Genomic DNA, 21894 nt, shown 5'->3' on the forward strand with positions numbered 1-21894 from the left:
TACTTGTTCCAATATGGAACAAGTAGCCCAGATATCACATTACTACTTTCCAGGCAAACCCTTGTTGACACGGATTCAGACAGTTGAACGCCATCAGACAATATGAATCCCTTGTTTGCACATTTGTGAACATACTGTATCTGTGTTTGGAGCAGAAAAGCCTTTGCTGTGTGCTTCCTGGCTTCATTCTGTGATTCAGCGTGGCTAAATTGAGCTCTGCAGTTTAAAAGCGTTGGCCTTTGCTCGCTGGATTGTGGTAACGGCAGTGGTGCTGACCCTTGATTTGGAGTAATGGAGTCGGGGAAGCACAGGCTGTGAAACGGCGAGTGAAACAGAGAGAAAAAACAAAGAGCAAAACAAGGGATTTGTTAGCAGAGGCACAGAAACAGGATGGGATAAAGACAGAAAGAGTGTCCGATTATGGGTTACTATTTAAAGACTAACAATGCTCTCTACAAGGAAAACTCTCAAAGTGGTTTGTAAAATCTTATAATCTGCTATGATTTTATTACATTTACTACTGATGTAAACCGACTGAACTGAAAGCAGAAAAGGTGAGCATCCCTCCCCGAGTGAGATGAAAATTTAAATATATGTCATTCTGTACTCGGTCCCTGCACAGCACAATAAAAACAAGAAGAGGAGAGTTTGTTTTGTTTACTTTGCACTCACTGAACGAGATCTCTGAACATTTGATCTGTGGCAGGAGTGAGTGGATTAAATGACAAATGTGTCAGACACAAACATGTTGTTAGACTGCTGATGTTTATATAACTCGTTATGGTCTAGACGACCCTTACTGAAGTTCAAACCCAGTATCAAAATGGAGCAGAAAGCTGATTTAAATGACTTTGAGCACGGCATGGTTGTTGGTGCTACAACTGATGATCTACCGCAGTCACTTCTGCTGGCTAAGAACAGAAAACCGAGACTACAATTCACATAGGATCACCAAAATTAGACAACGGGAAATTAAAAAAGCATTGCTTGGTTTGATGAGTCCCAATTTCTGCTGTGGTATTTGAGTGGTGGGGTCAAAATTTGACACAACACGAAAGCATTGTTTCATTCTGCCTTGTAACAGCTGCTCAGGCTGCTGCTGGTGTAACAGTGAGTGTGTGTGTTGGGGGGGGGGGGACTTTATTACCAGGTGTGGATCACTGAAACACCACAGCCAACCTGTGAACTGTTTCTGACCATATCCTTCCCTTTATAATGTGCCATTTTGCTCAAATCATCACAAACTGGTTTCTTGACAATGAGTTCACTTGTACTCAAATAGCCTCCACAATCACCAGATCTCAGTCCCATAGAGCACCTTTGGGATGTGGTGGAACGGGAGATTTGCATCATGGATTTGCAGCTAACAAATCTGTAGCAATTGCGTGATGCTATTATGTGAATATGGTGAAAAATATCTGAGGAATGTTTTCAGCACCTTGTTGAATCTGTGCCGTGAAGAATTAAGACAGCTCTAAAGATGAAAGAGGATCCAACTCGATACTAGCAAGATGAACTTGAAAATGAAATAGCAAGTGAGTGGGTGTAAATTCACCTTGCATATGTTCCCAAGCAATATCTGTGTACTCTCAGCAGGCAGTTTGTGCTTAGACAAAAAAAATCTGTCAATCAGGTGCGGGTATAATTTGACTGATATTTCAAGGTTTTACTGTATACGTTAAAATGAAGAGCATTCGTTTTTCTGACAAGTTTCTTTCAGTATTCATGTGTAAACTGGCAGTGTTTTGATGCAGAGATAAGCAGAAGAGGTCGTCTCACAGCAACAAGGTTCTGGGTTCAACTCAAAGTTGATTTTCTGAGCCGTCTGCAGGGGAGTCGAGGAGAAAAAATCTCCTTCCACTTTCCAAGCAAACTCAAATGACTGCGAAAACTTTTCACCTTAGACTGTGTCTGATGGTGCACCTACCCTGAAGGGTTCAACAGTAACAGTAAGCTGCTGTAAACAGAGTACAGTTTGTTGTTCTAACTGTATGTAAGCAGTTGGTGTGTTGAAATGTTGCCTCTTTGCTGCTGTTCTTTTAACTTTTGATATTTATTTTTAGCCTATTTCTACCCATATTTGAGGAAGCTTTGCCTGTTGTCAGGCCACCCCTATAAACAGGAATGAAAAATAAAAACTGGAATCTTATTATTTCTGTTTACTCTACTCTTCAAAATTATGTAAGGCACCAAGGCCAGACATCATCATCAGATGGCAACCAATATTAGGTTAGGGTCATAATCACAAATAGTAGAAAATGTGATATAGGAGATGAGTGATCCTGTCAGCTACTCACAACACACAGCATTTAATTATAATAACACCAGTTTTATAACTATGCGGCTGAGCCTTACATAATTTCTGCTGCTCATGTAAAAACATAGAAATTTGATGTGTAAAATTCTCATTTGTAAACGCAGGTATCATTAGACGGCTGTGGTCTTTAATGTGCATTTAAAAAGAATTAAAAGGCATTATGCATAAAATGCTTTTTAGTGACTAACTCCTACTTAAGTGAAGATTAATGCGGAGGTGTTTTGGGCGCTACGTGGTCTCAATGTGAGAGGGAGGGAAGAGGTTAAACCCAAGGCTGCATTAAAAAGGGCCCACCGACCCAATTCCAGCAGCAGGGGATTATAACACAGAGGGGAGTAAGAGTGTTAATATGGGCCATGAATGGTACTTAAGTCGGCACCTAATGCACAAGATGAAAGCAGAGGAGGGGGGCTGAGTGGAGGCTCTGGTTGTAATGGGGAGGATAAGATGGGAGAAGGTGGTCGAGTGTCACTGCGCTGGATGTGAATGATTAAATCATCTCTCCCGGATTACTATTCCATATTCCAAATGGGAGATGTTTTTAAGCTTCATAAACAAATGCACTCATTTATGAGGGATTAACAGTAATCTCTCTATTTCTATCTTTTTTCCCCTCCCTCCACACCTCTCGCTGTCTCTCTCTGGTCCTTTTCTCCCTCTTTTACTGCCTCAAATGATAGTTTCCGGACAGCGTCACTGTGTTCACAGGTTCCTGCTGTTGTGTGGTTCCTATCTTATCATCCTATCTTTGTCTAACAGACAAAATAAACTTTAACCTTCTTTTTGTTTAGTTTTAATTGTTTTTATCAGCAGGGTGTTAAAGAGGGTGTGCGGTAATCACCTAATAGATTACACAGCCCTGTTTTCACATCATCTAATGCGCTCTCTGTTCAGCACTTGCATGCATTTGGCATACAATACCCACGATACACCTGTACAGAGTCACATTTACAACTTTTTTTATTCTCTTTGGTTTTTAGGGCAGTGACTGACATTAGAGGGACGACAGGACATTATTTCTCTCATATACCCTCATCATATACAGTATAAATACAGTATATACACACATGCAAACTTTACACCACCAGGCAGCAACATGAAGAGGGTGAACGTGTGGGTAAATGATGGAGCTTGGGCTCATTCTGGCCCTCACAGCTCATCCTTGCCCCCCGTCACCCTGCCTCTCTCTCGCTTCTTCTCTTTTGTCACTTGGCTCCGAGCGTTACGGCTAGAGGTGGCGCTGCCCTCCTTCTCCTCGTCCGTTTTCACCACGCTGTGTCCATCTGCAGCCCACACGGCCTCTGCCTCCTCTCGCTCCTGAGGGAGAAATCCAAAATACAGCTCAAATATTGACTTCCTGCAGTTACAATGACATAAAACTAAAGTTTGGGAGGAACATTCATCTTTGTTGGAATAATTTCAACTTCTCTTCTTGCACTTTCGGGACAATTTTTCTGTAAAAGAGATTCTCCTCTGTTATAGTGAGCTTCATTTGCTCAACATGAGCCCACAGGGCAAACAATGACCAAAGCGGGATAAACTAAGTTAATGAAACTTTGCTTGCATAACCAAAACTTTTATGAAAATGTAGCCAAGCAGAAAATGTAAGGCTGGAGCTGAAAACCCCCTGCTCATCCAAGCAAAGTGTGTTTCTACATGTAAATTTAGATTTTCTTTTATCTACGTGATGCTAAAAGTTATGTAAACTGAGTCGTTTCGATAGTCTCTTCGGCTCGACATCAGCTCTTCAGCACAGCTCCTTACATCTCTGTTATTATCACTGATGAGGACGCACTCCCTCACTGCAGAAAATCACAGCTTATAAAAGAACTAAACATGTTTTGGTTTATAAATTGTCAGGGGCATAAAAAATGATTGCATTTATGATAAACCTAAAAGACAATGTCATGGCATCACCACAGACCAGGCACAGTAAATAGGAAAACATGCAAACAGCCACAAGATTTGCATTGTGCCCCAGCTGCTCATGTTATCCAACACCGGTATCATGACATCATCAACCACACGCCTGCAGGTGACCGGCCAGACCTGAGGAGGAGGAGAAGGAGGTCATGGCAGCTCTGTGCTGTCATAAAGCTCACCCTGTCCCTGTAGAGCTTCTCCTTTGTGAACCAGAGGGCCAGGGCGCACCGCCGGCCTCTGGTCACCGCGGTAACACCGTGAGGATTTACTGGACCTGAGGAGAAGCCCACCAGTCGACCACAGCTGGGTTTCACTCGAGCCTGAAGGCACAGAAGACAAGTTTACCAGCTCCAACAAATATATTAATTAAAGAGTTAAAATAGTAATAAAAAGATTAGAATGACTTACCGTTACTGTCTTGGCATCTGTGTTAGTGAAGAACAACTCTCCGCCATCAAAGTCGTCATTCAGGTAGAGGATGGCACTGTGAGACAGAGAGATGTTTGTCATTCAGTCGTAAAAGTAACCTGCTGTGTAAGAATTAGGCTGAAATCTGAGCATAAATGCACACACAGTCATTTGATTATTACAGTTTGTTATTACACTGTTATGTAGTCCTGCTAATTCCATTTAAACTTTACATTTTAATCCCATTTATTTATTTTTAATTTCACACCTATGTACACCGTTTTAATTTCTCACTAAAACTTCTCAGGTCTTCATCCATCTATAGCCACTTTATATTTCTTCATCGTTTACTATACGATGAAGAAACAGGCAGGTGAAGATGTTGCGTCTAGGTGAGATTCTGTGCCATGGAGAAATGTCAGTTTAATCAATCATGCAAAAATAATATAACATTTAGATAAGAAAATTGTCCAAAAAAAATAAAATTAATTAATTACCCCTGAAATAAAAGAAATGTAACTTTACTTTGCAGCGTTGCAGATTTCCTGCCACAAGGAAGGTCAAATCCAGGGTTAAAGTTTTAAAATGTGAAATAGAAACCCTTAATCTGTAACAGGCTGGTTCTTCTGAAGGTTTCTTCCTGTTAAAAGGGAGTTTTTCCTTCCTACTGTCACCAAGTGCTTGCTCCTAGGGGTCATCTTGTTGGGGTTTCTCTGTTTTGTTGTAGGATCTTTAACTTTCAATATAAAGCATCTTGACGTGACGGTTGTTGTGATTTGCCACTGACTAAAATTCAATTCAATAATGTCACGAAATGTTAAAACTGACAGTTACATTTCATAACAGGAGCACTCAGACAGCCCACCTCCATCCACCTCATAACCATCTCATAAAATCTGAAAATGATATCTTGAAAACTGTGGACACTAAAGTGCTAACAAACAAACAGACAGACAAACAGAACTTGCAACAATTACATATTTCCTTCCTTTGGTCAAAGCAGAAACATTGAAACACTTTTCAGTTTCCAATTATTAACATTTTTTTCCTTAGACTGACCTGTTAGCATATAATAAAAATGAAAAACACCAACTTTAAGTGCCACGTTCAGTTTTCAGTTGCATTTATTTATGGAGCAATTGTGTTGTAGACAGTGTTGGGTAAGTTACTTTAAAATAGTAACTTAGTTACATTACTAGTTACTTCTATCAAAAGTAACTCAGTTACTTCAAGTTACTCGTTACTTTCAAAGTAACTAGTTACTAGGGAAAGTAACTTTGGTTTTACTCAGAATTCTCTTGTTAATGTGTTGCTTCCATAACTTTGCCAGTCTTCTAGCTTGTTTACTTGCCACAAGTGCACTGTGCCACCTACCAATAGAAAGGAAAAGATAATATGCATATTTCCACGAGAGAAATCCCACACCTGGACCGTCATTGACCGCTGCCATGATTCTAGCCCAGCGTCATGTGCGCCTTTTACATCCAACACAAAAACTGCAGTCGTGGTGCTTTGATTGTACTCAGAACTCTGAAATCCTGCCTTCTGAATAGGAAGATGTAGGTAACACCAGACTGAAGATGGGCTGCATATAGGAAAAATCATTCAATCAAGTCTTTGAATGAAAACAAACGCTGTTGTGACAGTGATGTTCACTGTTTTGATGGTATATATGTATCAATCGTTTGTTGTAAGATTCAGATAATTATTTTTTAAAAGCTAGACATTTTAAATGAGAATAAGAAAGAAAAGTATTTCTTTGTGCCCACCTCTCCCTGTTAATGCCCTACCTGGCCCCCCTGGCAAAACTTTGCTAGATCCGCACCTGCACAGTTACCAGCTGTCAGCTACTTAGAAAAGGATCCTGGAGTTATTTGTCTCTCAGAAACAGTTCATAACTTCCCTTCAACTCATTCATGTCACCTAAAAGGTAAACCTGTTTCTCCATCACCTGTTCAGCTCTGATGATTCAGTAAATCTCCTGGTTTCATCTTCATGTTTCCCTCTCACCAGATAACCAAACCGACATCATGACACGCAGCTTTTTTGCAGCTGTGGCTCCAGCAAACATCAGCTGATACTAGAAATTAATATTAAATAAATTCTACCAACAGCTGATCAAGCTTAAACGTGCTGCTGTTGTTTAACGCGACATCGGCTGGTTTCTTCTTTCTGGCGCAAAGTGGGCGATAAACGAACAAGAGAGGCGATCAGCTGATCATTGATCAGTTTAATGATTGAAGTAGAAACGGGAGAGGGAGGGGGGAGAATGAAAGAAGAAGAGGCAGCTGTGCAGCAAAGACACAGAATAACTCCAGCTTTGTGCCTTTTTCATTGTAGCTGAATTACGGGACAAACTGTTCCTTTTCACCTCAATAAGAAACGCGTAATATTTTCTCTGAATACCAGACGGGACGGTTGGCAACTCTAATAACTTATGAACAAAATAAAGTTCAACATCATTAACTTCATAGCACCCACCCAGCTGTATAGAAACTCCGTCATTCTAGCTAGTACGCAGTACGGAAAAAGTCAGAATAACGAAAATAAACTCCACCTAAACTTGGTTTATATCTGACCCAGATAGACTGCAGGTCATAACGTCTTACCTGAAGTTCAGTTCACACTTGGACCGGCGGCTGCCTCGGGTCTCTTTTCCTTCTCCTCCACCTGCTGGCCTCCAACACTTGCTAATGTTACTGAATCTGTGGAAGCTCCGCGATAGCCACCACACGAAGTAACGAGTAACGACCCTATCTAAATCCCAGTAACGACTAACGCGTTCCTGATTTTGGCATAATAACTAGTTACCGTGCTCGTTACCACAATAATAACGTAGTTACTGTAACGCGTTACTTAATAACGCGTTAGTCCCAACACTGGTTGTAGAGCAGTGTTTTCTCTGCTCTCCCTCCACCTCCATCAGTTCATGTAGCTCCAAGGTGTCATTATTTCCCCATAACAACAGAACAAAACTATTTATCAGTGACGACAGGTGCTCTGGTTGTTTTGATATTTGCCACAATTGTTCCCCTGAAACACTGTTTAAGACTTGCAGTGCAAACTAATGCTTTTTAGGTAATTCCCTATAAAATCAGCAACATCTAAGAAATGTTCCCATCTGTCCTCTTCAAAAACAGCAGGATATTTTTCTGTAATCAGTTTTTGAGCACCAGTATCTCGGGATACATCATTGTTTAAACAGCAAAATTAGTTGCAGATACAAGCATGCTATGTTTTAGCTTTCCTTTGATTATTTGCTAAGGAAAGCTTCAAAAAGTTGACTTCATTTTCTAATACAGTCATATTGTAACACTCCCAAATGTAGCTTATGGCTGTGAAATGGAGAAACAACGTCGATGTTCACATCTTCTATATAATGGTTTGAAAATGTCGCATTCCTCAAGCAACTAAAGGTGTTTCTCAGAAAACTATTCTGAGCAGACAAAAGTCTCTGGATCACAGAGATCTTTGTTCAGTTTGTGACAGCTTTGTTCTGGCAACAATGACGTGTACCATTCTCTCACTGTTATAAGCTGATGATATCTAAGTGACATTTTACCAGTAAAGGCATATTAAAACATTCTGTTCGTGGATATTTGCTGGAATAAAATGGCTTGAGAACATCGTCTAAAATTATTTATGGAGAAAGTGTGAGCCCAAACTTATTATTAATCCACGAAGAGATGTTTTTTCAGTACCTGAGGTCTCTGTGTGTGAAAGCTGGTGGTTCCTTCCAACACTGCTTGGTTTCCGGCTCGAGGAGACAGTTGTCAACGTGGACGGGGTGAGAGAGGTCGAGCCTGCCCTTCTGATCATCTGATTTAAAAAGAAAAAACAGAACAAGAACAAAATAACACATTTAACTTTAAGTAATAAAGTAAGAATAGAGTGGATGATTTGGTTACACATTAGAGAACCTGTTCCAATTATCCTAGTATTGAGTACTGTTGATTTTACCTGTGACAGCAGTGCGACAGACCAGGTGTGTGAAAGTGATGAAAAGTCCTGAGGGGCTCCTGAAGTAGGAGTGCAGCACGGTTCGCACTCTCTCACCCAGCTCATGTAACAGCTTGGCATCTGATTGGTTCACCAGGCTTTCCTGAGCCAACTGAGGAAGAAGCAGCAGTGAGGGTCACGAGATGCTGCTGAGAGCATCTCGTAGACCTGCTTCAGTTACGTCATTTCCACCCACCTTCACCGCCCTGAGGACAGTCAGACCTTCAAACGTCTCGTGAGGAGTGTGTGGAGACCGCCGTCCTCGATAACCATCTCCAAGAGATCCTGCCATCTATGAGAGACCACGTAAATGTGTAAGTTAGGGGTTTTCACATGCATGCGTTAAAAAAACTCATTGAACTTACTGATGCTAACTGCAGTATTCTGTCACACTCCTTCTCCGTCATGACTCCATCCAGGACGACTCGATTGGTGCCATTCAGCATCTCGTCATCCATTGTGATAGTCACGCCCACCTGAGGCACCGGACCTCCTGCAGAGAGGACAAATAAGAAAGTATAAGACAGTAAATCGGTCACTTCTTATTTTAAGCAGAAGATGGTGATACGACTGTGTTTTTGGTGATATGAAGTCGCCGAAGCTGCCAAATGGGAAATCTTTGCTTCTATAACAACAGTGTGTAATGGGGCGGCCAGATCCCAACAAACTGAATGTATTCTTTTTGATTTTACTTTTATTTCAGGCGCTGGTCTGTTTGGTCTTCAGGTTTCAGTAGATCCATAGAAACTGTGTCACTTCACGCCTCGTTTTCCTCTGTGTGAAATTGATAAATTATTCAAGCAAATAAGACAAAACTCTATTTCTCGGTATAAACTGCCGCTTCAATTTCTTTGTAATAGTTTTCATGATATTCAACAAAACCCACAAAGCTTGTGACTTTTTGGTGTCTTTCCCTGATGGCCATAGCAGCAGACAGGTTAATCTCCACTTGACTATAAGTGACTCCTTCCCTGTTTTATATTTTAGAAAAGTCTAAGAGATGAGATGAGAGATGAGATAGCCTTTATTTGTCAGTTGCAGGTCTTTTGCCCACAACCAAGATGACAGACCTTGCCGACCGTACATACAATACACAAACATCACATTGGGGAAACAGGTCAGGCTAGGTAGCGAGGAAAAAAAACATCGAAATGTGTAACACAAAAGGATAATACAGGAATGCACAGATATCAACACACCATAGCACAATAAACACAGACAAGCAACATGGGAAAGAGTTCCAGTGTGTACATCTGATCTGGGACCGCTGCAATCTTCGACTGCGCCTCCAGCTGACCCGATGGCCACATCAGAGGGGAGGTAAGCATTGGAGGTGGCGTTGGATCCGGGGTAGGGAGGGTGATGCGTCGGTGAGTGCTTATCAGTATCAGTATATGTATGTGTGTGCGTGTCCATAGTTCAGCTGAGACAGTGTCCTTCGCCCTGCCAGGCTAAGTAAACAGTCTTCCAGCCAACCCAGGTGGCCTTGCATGGAATGGGAAGGAACAGACTAAACACAGTCGTTATCAGGGTGTTTTGTTCAGCTCCGGCCTTGCAGCTGGCGTCAAAGGGGTATCCGCATTAGTGATTTTTTTTTTTTTACTTTAGTGCGAACAGCTCATATGAATTTCAAAGCAGTTCTACAGTCCAACACTGGTCTCTCGATCTCCCGTTGGAGAGCCACGAGCTTCGCCATACTTGCGTTCTGTGATGTTGTCATTTCTTGTGCTCAAGGAGCCAATTTCTGAGAACTCACGGCAGTGTGCCTCCCTGAGATGTCATCCAATTTTGCGCCCAGAGATGTTATTCAGGACTAGCCCTTCCGAGATGTATCCAGTCTGCAGTCAGAGATCTTATTCTCTGACTGAAGGGGTGGCTGTAGCTCAGGTGGCAGAGCAGGTCAGCCACTAATCAGAAGGTCGGTGGTTTGATCCCAGGCTGCCTCCTGGCTGCATGCCAAATATCCTTGGGCAAGATACTAACCTTGTTTGCCTACTGGTGGGCCTCAGAGGGCCCGGTGGTGCCGGCAGCCTCGCCTCTGTCAGTGTGCCCAGGGCAGCTGTGGCTACAATGTAGCTTGCCATTGCCAGTGTGTGAATGTGTGTGTGAATGGGAGAATGACTGAATGTAGTGTAAAGCACTTTGGGGTCCTTAGGGACTGAGTAAAGCGCTATACAAATGCAGGCCATTTACCATTTATTCTGTAGCCTCTCCAAGATCTTATCCGTGCTGAGCCCATTTGAGAATGGGCTCATTGAGTGCAATCCCAGCGGGCAGCCTTGTGGGGGTTTGAACAGCCGGTTCTTCTTAATTCTTCGATAAGTCAGGACCAAGCCAGCTCCGATCCGCCAGAACCCTGTTACTATTGTTCCGAATAGGTAGATATCTTTAGCACTCAGGCTCACCCAAGCCCAGACTTCTCGTTGAGAAAGGGGTGTCAATTGCATTTAGGGACCAGTTGATCCAATCCATAATTCCTCTTTTAGGTTTTAGAGAACAGACTGTGAGAGAGTGTTCCAGGGAAAATACAAAAAAAAAACACGAGACAAGACAAGTACATAAGCAGGGAAGATAACGGAGAGGAGAAAAAGTGTGTTCACCTCCTCCGAGAGCCAAAGAAGAATTAAAAAAAAGCAGTGTAATATAAAGAACAGAATGTCTTCTAGTGTGTCATCTTTAACAGAGATGCCAAGAAACTGTGACACACTACAAATAAATGATCTTCTATTCTCTAATGTGTTAGATTTTCACATACATAAGATGTGTGAGCTGTTATAATCTGTTGATCCTTACTCACAACCCTACAAAGCCTGTAGGTACGTGTGGATGTTATTCATTATTTCACTTGTTAATGGATAGATGGATGTTAATGGTTACATGCCAGATAAACAGGCATATCTGTCATGGATACACTCGTGTTTCCTTGCTTTAAGCTAGCTGAAGTGCAATTAAGGTGACGAGGAGCTCCTCCCATGATGCCCTAGGTAGAAAAGGCTGAAGACACATAGCATAGGGAAAATACAGTCTCTCACCTGCAAAAAACCCACTGTCATCCACTTCCTCTTGCTGCTCACCCACTTTGATTTTCTCATTCATTTTCTCTTTTTCAGCTCTAACAGTAAAACACAAAAGATACAGATGGAGTTTTCTGTTTCATTAGTTTCCTCTAGTGACAGATTCACCTTTGATTTCTTTTTTTACCTCCAGATCTCCCTCAATGATTCAGGTACAACATCTTCTGGAGTCCAAAGATCCTGCACAGAGGGTGATGAAGAATCTCAGCAAAGAAATGCTTTATAGCTGGCTCTCTTGTCACTGCACTGCACATTTGGCATCAGTACTTACTGGATCTGTGAAAGTGAAGTCGAGGTTCTCCATACCAAAATACAACAGCTTCTTCTCCTGCAAGGAGTGGTTGATGTATCTGACAATCTCCTGTGTGACAAAAAACACACAAACCTGTGCTTAAACATGACTTTAAAGATGAATTTGAAACTTAATGCTTGAAATAACTGAACAGAAGAGAAAAAATGTATTTCTCATTTAAATTACTTGGATTACTTTATTGGATTTATGACTTTTTACGTTTTTACACCACTGTGGTCATTTTAATATAATGAACCTTGAATGGTTTGAATGGTACCTGAGCAGGCTGTGTGCTCTGTGACTCTGTGTCTCCCCCTAGTGTCTCATGGTAGAGCTGCAGGTTGTCTAAGGAGTCCTTGTCAGAGGGGTAAAACAGCAGGAGAGAGCGAAGCATCTGCAACGCCCCGCTTATGTCACCAGCTGCCGGGAATTGAGGATGCAAAGTAATGCAAAGTAGTGCATCAGTCTTAAGATGAATAATAAAATCACGTGTGTGACCTTCACATTGACCTAAAAAAATCAGACCTTTAAACTGTGCGATGTGCAGATGCTCAAGCTGTGTTGGCAGGAAGTCCTCCTGAGCAGAAATCCTTCCAGGTCGTGTGGCCACTTGAGTCACGCATGACTGTCGGCATGCGAGCAGGGAGAGGGAGAGGGCTGGACAGAAAACAAAAACTGGTGACATTTGGCTCTTTCTGGTCTCTTTCTGTCTGGCTCAAAACTTCTGCCTGCTTCTTACCTGCTGCCTTTTCAAACACGCCGTCAACGCTGTCAACTCCCCTGTCCTCAGGCAGCCGTTGGGAAGCGACTTCACACTGCACCCTGCACTCCTCTGTCTGCCGCAGGGTTTCATTCACACAAGCTTTCCATTTCTCTGCTGCTTGCTTCCATTCAGAGTTAGCCTCGAGCTGCAGTGCAGCATCATACAGGACCTGAAGTCAGTGACACAGAGACAGAGATTAACACAGTGAAATAACACAGTCGCCATTTGCTTGCTAATTTAAAAAAAACCCTAATGACTTGTATATTGTTTTGTATCATAGTGTTTAAGAAATATAACACTTTTAAATATAAATCAAATCAAAATCAAATTATTTATATAGCACTTTTCACAGGATAAAAACCACAAAGTGCTTCACAGTAATATAAAACAGAAATACATAAAATACATTAATAATAAAACACAGCACAAATCTAATTAAAAGCCAATCTAAATAAATGAGTCTTAAGCTGCTTTTTAAAAGAATAAATACAATCAAGGCAACGTAATGATGAAGGGAGAGCATTCCACAACCTGGGGGCCACCGCTCTAAAAGATCTATCTCCTCTGGTCTTAAAACGAGTTCGTGGGACTACCAACAGCCTTTGATTAGAAGACCTCAGGCTGCGAGAGGGAGCGTGGGGTTCTAAAAGATCAGAAATGTAAGCAGGGGCATCACAAGACAAAGCTTTAAAAGTCAGTACCAAGATTTTAAAATGAATTCTAAAATGTACTGGAAGCCAGTGTAATGAACGTAACACTGGTGTAATGTGCTCTCTTTTTCGTGTCTTGGTTAAAAGCCTTGCAGCAGCATTCTGGACTGACTGGAGACGGTCAAGATTCCTTTTGCTCAAACAAAGAAAAAGACTGTTACAATAATCTAAGCGAGAAGAAATAAAAGCATGAATAACCATTTCTAACTCAGACTTAGACAGCAAAGTTCGCAGTTTGGAGATGTTTCTTAACTGAAAAAGGCAGTTCCTAATTAACTGGCGAGAGTGTTGTTCTAGGGACATGGCAGAATCAAAGATCACACCAAGGTACCTGAGGCTCAGGTGAACAGATGAGCCAAGAGAACCAAGATGCTGTTTGATTAGAGATATCTGGTTGTCAGGGGCAATAATTAATGTTTCTGACTTCTCAGAGTTCAACTGTAAGTAGTTGTCACCAAGCCACTGTTCAATGGAAGCTAAACAATTAATTAAAGAGGACAGTTTATGGACTTCCATCGGCTTAAAAGAACAATAGAGCTGAATATCATCAGCATAGAAGTGATAAGACACCTCAGGGAACTGCCTAATTATAAGTCCTAGAGGTAACATGTACAAAAGAAAAAGAATAGGACCCAGAACTGAACCCTGCGGTACCCCACATGTCAGATCCTTAGAATGTGACATAAACCGATTCGCAGAAACACTAAAAGATCTGTTGGAGAGATATGACTGAAACCACTTCAAAGCCAGACCAGACACACCAACTACGTCCCGGAGCCTGTTAATCAGGATGGTGTGGTCAATGGTGTCAAAGGCAGATGTCAAGTCCAACAAAACCATGACTGAGGATGCTCCGGAGTCAGCTGACATCATAATGTCACTAGAGACTTTAAGTAATGCAGTTTCTGTTGAGTGACTTTTACGGAAACCTGACTGAAATTTGTCATAAATTTCATGTTTTTCTAAAAAAGTGGTAAGTTGATCTGCAACTACTTTTTCCAGAATTTTCGATAATAATGGAAGCTTAGAGATAGGCCTATAATTCTTAAGCTGAGTTGGATCCAAACTGCTCTTTTTTAATATCGGCTCAACAACAGCATGTTTACAGAATGTAGGGACCACACCTGTTAAAAGAGAGGCATTGCATATCTCTACAATAGAGGGGCCAATGACAGAGAGAGCATTTATAAACAGCCCAGCAGGTAGAATGTCATTTGCACAAGTGGTAATTTTCATTTTATCCAGCAGGAGTGAAAGGTCATGTATGGTCATTGGGTTAAACACTGACAGTAAATGAGGGGGAGGTGACCCAGAGACACAAACAGATGATATTGAAGAACCAATGCTCATACGGACATGATCAACTTTATCCACAAAGAAATTCAGAAACTCATCACTCTCAGATATAGATGTCACAGGTACTCGGTGGACCACGGGGGAAACAATAGAGTTTATGGAGTCAAAGAGTACCTTGGAATTTCTCTTGCTTGATGATATTAATTGAGAAAAATATGCTGATCTGGCTGTTTTTATGGTTTCATGTAAGGAAACCCAGAGTTCCCTAAGGTGGAGCCTGTGAACTTCGAGTTTGGTTGATTTCCAAAGACGTTCTACTTTTCTACAGATTCTTTTGACCTTCCTTACATCATCATTTATCCACGGATGAGCTCTTTTTGGGGCAGCAATGACAGATTTCATAGGTGCCACTGAATTTAAAATCTCCAAGCAGTGATTATTAAAACACTGTGTAGCAACATCAGCATCAGTGCAGCCACTAATCACATGAGGGTCCAACATATTAGAAAACTTCAAAACAACATCCTGATTTATGAAGCGCTTATGGAACATGAGATTAGAAGGTGGTGCGTACAGTGGGAAGCTAAGACTAAAAGTAACACAGGAATGGTCACTCACTTGTACGTCTTTAACACCGACATTAGTTATGTCTAAGCCAAGAGAAAACACAAGGTCCAAGGTGTGGCCTTTAACATGGGTGGGTCCAGAGACATGCTGAATAAAACTAAAAGAGTCTGTAATGGATAGAAAGTCAGAGGCCATGCTACAGTTAAGATATAACTTAAATATAACTATTTTGCTGTGCAAAAGTATTCTCAATGCTCCTCTAGAGAAAACGATTAACCATTTATAAAACACACACTAACCAATAACAATGAGATGCTATTGAATTATAGGTGGTTTACTACAGTGGCCCCTAGAGACAAAGCACGTACAAACTCCAAAACACTTGCAAACTCCAAAACACATGCAAACTCCAAAACACTTGCAAAGTCCAAAACACTTGCAAAGTCCAAAACACAACGGAAGTGCTCCAGGACGCTAGGGACAGCAGTGTTGAGCTTTTGTTACCTAGTAACTACACAAGCCAGGAAGTACCAATGACCGGATTTGGGGTCTGCAGCCTTAAAGGCCGCATTTTAAGGCCGATTACGTCACAGTGACACAACGAAGGCTGTCCCAATTCAGAGGCTGCTCGAAATGCGGCCCTCAAATGCGTCCTTAATTTCCCTGAATTTTAAGGATGGGTCGGTGTAGCCTTCATGGCCCAACATATCCCAGATTTCATAGCCTGGCTGTGGTGTGGATAATTTTGCCGAAAAAAACGGCGGAAGCGGAGCCGCTGAAGAGTAAACTTTCACAAGTAAGTACTGAATATTATGTCACTTATTTATGCGCAAATGTTTTTATAATGAAGAACATTAAAACATTACTGTTGGCCACATGTCGGGAAAGTTATGTGACATTAGCGATGTTTGTACTAACTTGGTTTTAAAGCGTTTACTTCAAAATATACGCCGTTCAATAGTTGACTTTAATCTTACAGAGAATGTGATGATTTTATGGATAATTAAAGTAAGTCATATATCCACAAACACAACAAGCTGAAAGTCAGTGATGCTGCTCGGTTTGCAGTCCTGAATATCACGGCACACGCAGGATTCACTGCACTGTTAATGTTAGCTATGTTATATTGCTGCCTCTGTTCGGTGGTGTCGAGCCAAACGGACTTTAACGTGTGTTTGAACGAGCTGATGGTTCACTCGTTAAGCTGAAAGAAAGATGCTTTAATCACAGGAGTCACACATGTGTCCACTGTACCATCTGGGAACTCTTCTCGTTTTGTAATAACACAATCCTCCTTCTTTTGTGCTGTTTTGTAGCAGTGTATACACCTGAGACTGTCACCTGTCTGTCTGTCCTGCACTCTCTCTCTTTTTCTTTCTCTCTGATTGTGTAATAAAAGTATGAACATGTATTTATAAGTTACACTTGTGTTTGAATCCTGCAGCTTATCACACATTTGATTTCCATGTGTGACAACTGCAAGTGTCCAGAGTGAGGACAGACTGAGGGACCCACTGCTGCACATCATCTGTGAGGCTTTACACCCCTGATGATCCACCAGGACAAACTCAGAAGTGTGTGAGGAAGAGGAGGAGGAAGAGCCAGCAGCAGCTGACAGATGGAGAGAATAGACAGACTGTTCCCTGTTTGTGAAGGACTGCTAGGAAAGTTTAACATAACTAATTGTCTGTCCTGAATCAGTCTTATTAGATAATGTTCAAATAATGTTATCATTTCAGTGTTTTCAGTATGGGAGAAAGTACTCAGGGCCTTCAAGTTACACACTATGAAAGGCAGAAATAAGTTTAATATTCAGAAACCTAAAGTATGTATCAGCAGCTGAATGGACCTAAAAATAAATGTTTATTTCAGTTCTATGAAGCTTTGACTATTTTGGATTAGTAGCACTGCTGTGTTTGTTGCATCATATTGCTGTAATTGTTTATATGCTTTATATATTCTGAGGTAAGTTGATCTATAGTGTTACATCATATTCTATAAGGATGTTATGTGTTTGTATACTTTCTGCCCAGTTTGACCCATTTAGCAGAAGTCAACCTGTTTAAGGCTCTGATATCTATTCTGTATGACTTAAAGCAGTTATGACATGGTCTGATTTTCTCACCCAATAAAGGAATATTCATTATATCAGTCTACTCTTCATTTTAACAGAAACAGTTATCACAGCTCATACAATTTCTTTTTACACATGTATGTAAGCAATGAGCCAAATTTAGTAATGCCAACATACTGAAGGAACAACATTTCTCTCTTATATGTGATACACCTATATATGCACTGTCAAAGATACTTGTCTTTGAGTGAAGATTTAAGGTGATAAGACATATAAATAACTGCAACTTGAATCTGTACTGAGGCTCAGTATTTGACACAGAGTTGTTCAGTGCTGTAATAGCTAATAATGATTAATATAACAACTATAATATTGGCCATATTATATTTACATTACCAAAGTGATATGACTTTAGTCTCATGAACAACATTAGCAAATTGTTATTTACTAACTAATCTTAAATGACTGTTCAGTACAGAAATGAAGCCCAAAAATCATGTTTTACTGTCCTGTGGTCTCAGCCTCAGAAACTTATCAAATCACACAAAGCTCTTGTAGAAACAAACAAACAAATGAACAAAATATGTTTTCCTTCATTTCTGTCAAACAAAGTTGTATGACACTTTTCCAGCGGTTAGTATCATGGTTGCTAGGCAACCCGTCCCATACAGACAAACTTGCCGTTTATTTTGCAAATTGAGCTCAACACTGCCCCTAGCATCCTGGAGCACTTCCGTTGTGTTTTGGAATTTGCATGTGCTTTGGGGTTTGCATGTGTTTTGGAGTTTGCAAGTGTTTTGGAGTTTGCAAGTGTTTTGGAGTTTGTACGTGCTTTGTCTCTAGGGGCCGCCGTAGTTTACACACTGATTATTACAATTCTTATTGTTAAGTGTTATACGCCCCCCCCCCCCCCAAAAAAAAAAAAAAAAAAAAAAAAAAAGCATTCGATGATGAAGTAAATTTTTACATTTTTACTTTTGAGACATGTGCATGTCATTACAGGCAGCATTTATGCCTAATCGTGATATAACACATGTGGCTGAATAGTGAAAATGAGAGGCAGAGGCAGACACCTCACATCTAGATTGCACGGCTAGAAAGCAAACAAGTGAAGGTGAGAGTAAGACAGAGAAATTGAGTCCCTCAGGCCACGTCTGACTCTCCACAGTGACGTCTCTAAAATCATTCTGTTTGAACGCCCTTCATTAGCTGTTGAGTTGTGAACTTACATCAGAGTGAGGACTATTAGAGGACTAGCTATGGCTTAGTTAGGATCAATCAGTTAAAGAAAAGTCTGATATGTCTGTTCAAAGCCTTTAAACCTGTCTGCATCTGTCTGCTATCATTAACTAGTTAGCAAGTGCAAAAACTCACACTTCCACTGCTTAACTAGTGAATCAAAGCTTTTATGCTTTTTAGGAACTAAATCTGAGAACTATTGGTTCAGAGGACTTAAAGTGCTTCAAAAAGATAAGTAGTTTGGTCTTTCGTGCTATCTGCTTATAGTTGGACAATAGCAACACTAGCGGCTGTGAAAGAAGGTCGAAGGTAAGGCAATATGTTTGACTAGTGCTGACAAACACTGTTAACCTAACCATTAAGCCTCTTTAGATAAGTGTTCTTTATCTTCGCCTACAGATTTTATGACAATGAAGCAGCTTTTTAGAATTTCTGTTGAATTAAGATAATTTTTAAGGTAATCACAACATTTTTGCTTTAAATTGCAACATTTGGAGTGGATGTAAGACAGCCTTCAGTTTTTTTAAATGTCTTTTTAAGACATAGAAATTTCATGTGTCTCTCCTCTGTGCTTATGAAGGTATGAGGGCTCCAAAATGCTGAAGGATCAGCTGATTCTGAATGGGTCAGACAGTAAATTTATTTAGATTTGATAGATTTTCTAAACAGTGCAACCCAGTTTCTTCCCACTTACACTGTATGCCCCATTACTCTTCCCTCCTCACCCAGTGTTTCTCATTGTGACTCTCTCTGTCCTGAAAATCTTCCTCGGTCACGCCTTCCATCCGTCTGTACTTCTCGATGTTGTTTCTCATCTCCAGGTGAGAGGGGTTGGCCACGAAGTAGGTATGAGCTGCCGATGCCGCCCTCTGCAACTTTTCCAGCTGATGTGGAGGAAAATGAGAGACTGAATGAAGTTTGTTACAGACCAATAAGGGTGTTGCTGTGATTATTTATGCAGCTGTGAGCTGAACTATGATTATGGCTGCAGACCATACTGACAGGTGCTTTCCTCTAAATGACAATTTGGAACACAGTAATGACAATTTAGGAGCTTTATTATGCAGCAGCTCCTTACGGCTGTGTAAAGAATGGCTTACCTTGTAGTAGGTGACTTGCAGAAAGTTATAAGGGTTGCGAGTGCTAAACTCGTATTCTATATCAGCAGAAACAGGAAGCTGTCCAACATGTGTGACAGAGCGTCCAATGCAGAACCTCAAACACTCAGCTTTTTGCTGCACCCAGTCCAGGGCCCAGAGGTCCCACATAGTCCCGTGTTCAGAGTCTAACAACACACACACACCATTGAAAAAATGATAAGGTCCCAGCCTGTGGCCTATATTTTATAAATTTTGAGTTCTAGAACTGCAAACAATCCACAACAAAACACAAAAAAGCCTATCTTACACATTCTTTGAGCTCTTGAGGTCACACTGTTTTTTAGTTACGCATTTGGACACCGAGAAGTGAGAGTGAAGCTGCCAGTAATTTCATAAAATCTAGTTTCCAACTAGTAATTAACACAGACTCAAAGCTATCTGTCTGGCTACATGATAGGTCCAATGTTTTTCTTCTTTTGGCCGTTCCCTTTAGGGCTGATCACAATGAATCACCTGCCTCCATCTCACTCTCTTCCTATTATCCACCATCTGCATGGCCTCCTTCACCACATCCATGAACCTCTGCTGTGGTCTTCCTCTTTTTTTCTTACCTTGCAGCTGCCGCCAATATATATAGCCACTATCTCGCCTGTGCGTATGTCCAAACCATCTCAACCATACCTCTCTAACTCGTCTCCACCCACTCCACCCTGCCTGCATTACCTTCTTCACCTCTCCCTTGTGTACTGTTTGTCGCTTTGGATACCCCAGGTATTTAAACTCATCTACCTTTACTACTCCTACTCCTCTTCTCTTCAGAGCATAGGTACACATCACTATTTCGTCTGCATGAATCCATGAATGCTCTACGTATTCACTGAGTAGGTCAGTCGTTTCTGGCCTTGCCTTAAAAGTGGCAGGTTTGAAAACATTCCGCAGGTTGTATGGAAGAAGGTACTAGTGACTGCTCCCTTATTTCTCGCAGCAGATGCCCCTCCTGACATAGCCCTTCAGGGTCATCCCTGAGGGTGTGTTTGTGATCTAGCAAGTGTAATTATGTCAGTTGTGAGAAGCTAAAAGAATAATTGAATTTCACAAAATCTGTTCTAATATGTTGCATGATGCACTGATGACATTAATACCAGGGTATAAAATAAAAAGACTGGCTGACAGCTGATTTAGACACTGACACTTAGTCTGTCTTTTTTTGTTCCATTGAAGCAAATTAGCTTTAATTCTTCATTACACAGTTTTGAAACATCCAAGTCGCCCAAAACTGTGTCACAGACGATCTTTATTGGCCAATTTTTGCTGATATGCCAATATTAGTCAGCAGGGACAAAACTGGTCTATACCAGTGTTATATAGCTAATTTATTAGTGCAGTTTAATGTAATTACCATGTTACTGACTGTTAATGAGCTTCTACAGCACCATTCAGGCGCATTGTTCAGACAGATCATCATATTACAAGTATTTGAATATCTGTTATAATTTATATTACCGCCCAGCTTACCCAGTTTCTTCAGAGCCTCTGTCCCTGCTGCCATACAGTCATCATGACACTGCCTGCGGACCCTGAACAGTGATTCCCTGGTCACGATGGATTTCTCCAGCAGCTCTGCAGCTTTGCCCCACTCCCCACTAAAATATGCGCGGACCCCGCTGTAATACAGAAAATCATACGGCTGCAGAAGTGACATAACATTGGGGCTGCCTCTTGCCCAAGCCGTTGAGGTAAAACTAAACAGTGAGAGAATAACACAATTAAACGCCACGTATACAGCCAAACGTCCCGACTGAAGCGCCATGGTCCGACAGGCAATCCCAGCAGAGGAGGCGAAGGTGGGAGCAGAGGAGGGACTCCAAGGGGAGAGCTACCCACAAAGTTTCCTCCCTGTTAAGAAAGTGGGGGCTTTTATTTGAATTTTTATGTACTTTTTAATGAATTTAATACATGTAATACAACACTGCGCGTTTATTAACGACTCCCGTTGGGTCTGCTTGAGTTTGTCAAATTGGATTTGCGGTATTGATGAGTTTTGACTTGATTGAACTTGTTATGTCTGAAGCTACAGTATTTGTACCTCACCCGAGAGGAACCCGAAGTACGCAACCGACGTTACCGTAAAT

At 41.2% G+C, this 21894-nt stretch overlaps 1 protein-coding gene across 1 annotated transcript; it reads right to left on the minus strand.

Annotated features, from left to right (window-relative positions):
* Positions 1 to 1914: 1914 nt before the first annotated feature.
* p3h3 (prolyl 3-hydroxylase 3) lies at positions 1915 to 21875 on the minus strand. Its single transcript, XM_085178074.1, has 16 exons — positions 21278 to 21875; positions 19763 to 19947; positions 19388 to 19546; positions 12753 to 12945; positions 12539 to 12670; positions 12291 to 12433; positions 11993 to 12082; positions 11849 to 11901; positions 11680 to 11759; positions 9013 to 9140; positions 8844 to 8939; positions 8609 to 8759; positions 8350 to 8467; positions 4649 to 4724; positions 4420 to 4560; positions 1915 to 3634 (listed from the first exon to the last, which is right to left on the minus strand). The coding sequence occupies exons 1-16, from the start codon at positions 21570 to 21572 to the stop codon at positions 3467 to 3469; spliced, it is 2208 nt and encodes a 735-aa protein (XP_085034200.1). The 5' UTR covers positions 21573 to 21875; the 3' UTR covers positions 1915 to 3466.
* Between the last annotated feature and the right edge of the window lie 19 nt (positions 21876 to 21894).

The sequence above is a fragment of the Neolamprologus multifasciatus genome, chromosome 11, assembly GCF_963576455.1.
Source record: "Neolamprologus multifasciatus chromosome 11, fNeoMul1.2, whole genome shotgun sequence".
Taxonomy (NCBI): Eukaryota; Metazoa; Chordata; class Actinopteri; order Cichliformes; family Cichlidae; genus Neolamprologus; species Neolamprologus multifasciatus.

What these genes read in the sequence shown, in the direction of transcription:
- p3h3 (XM_085178074.1), bottom strand. Translation starts at nt 21,572, where the DNA reads ATGGCGCTTCAGTCGGGACGTTTGGCTGTATACGTGGCGTTTAATTGT. An exon ending in CGTGTTTGAAAAGGCAGCAG is followed by an intron (nt 12,671 to 12,752) that starts GTAAGAAGCAGG and finishes TTTTCTGTCCAG; the next exon opens with CCCTCTCCCTCTCCCTGCTC. An exon ending in ACTTCACTTTCACAGATCCA is followed by an intron (nt 11,902 to 11,992) that starts GTAAGTACTGAT and finishes CCCTCTGTGCAG; the next exon opens with GATCTTTGGACTCCAGAAGA.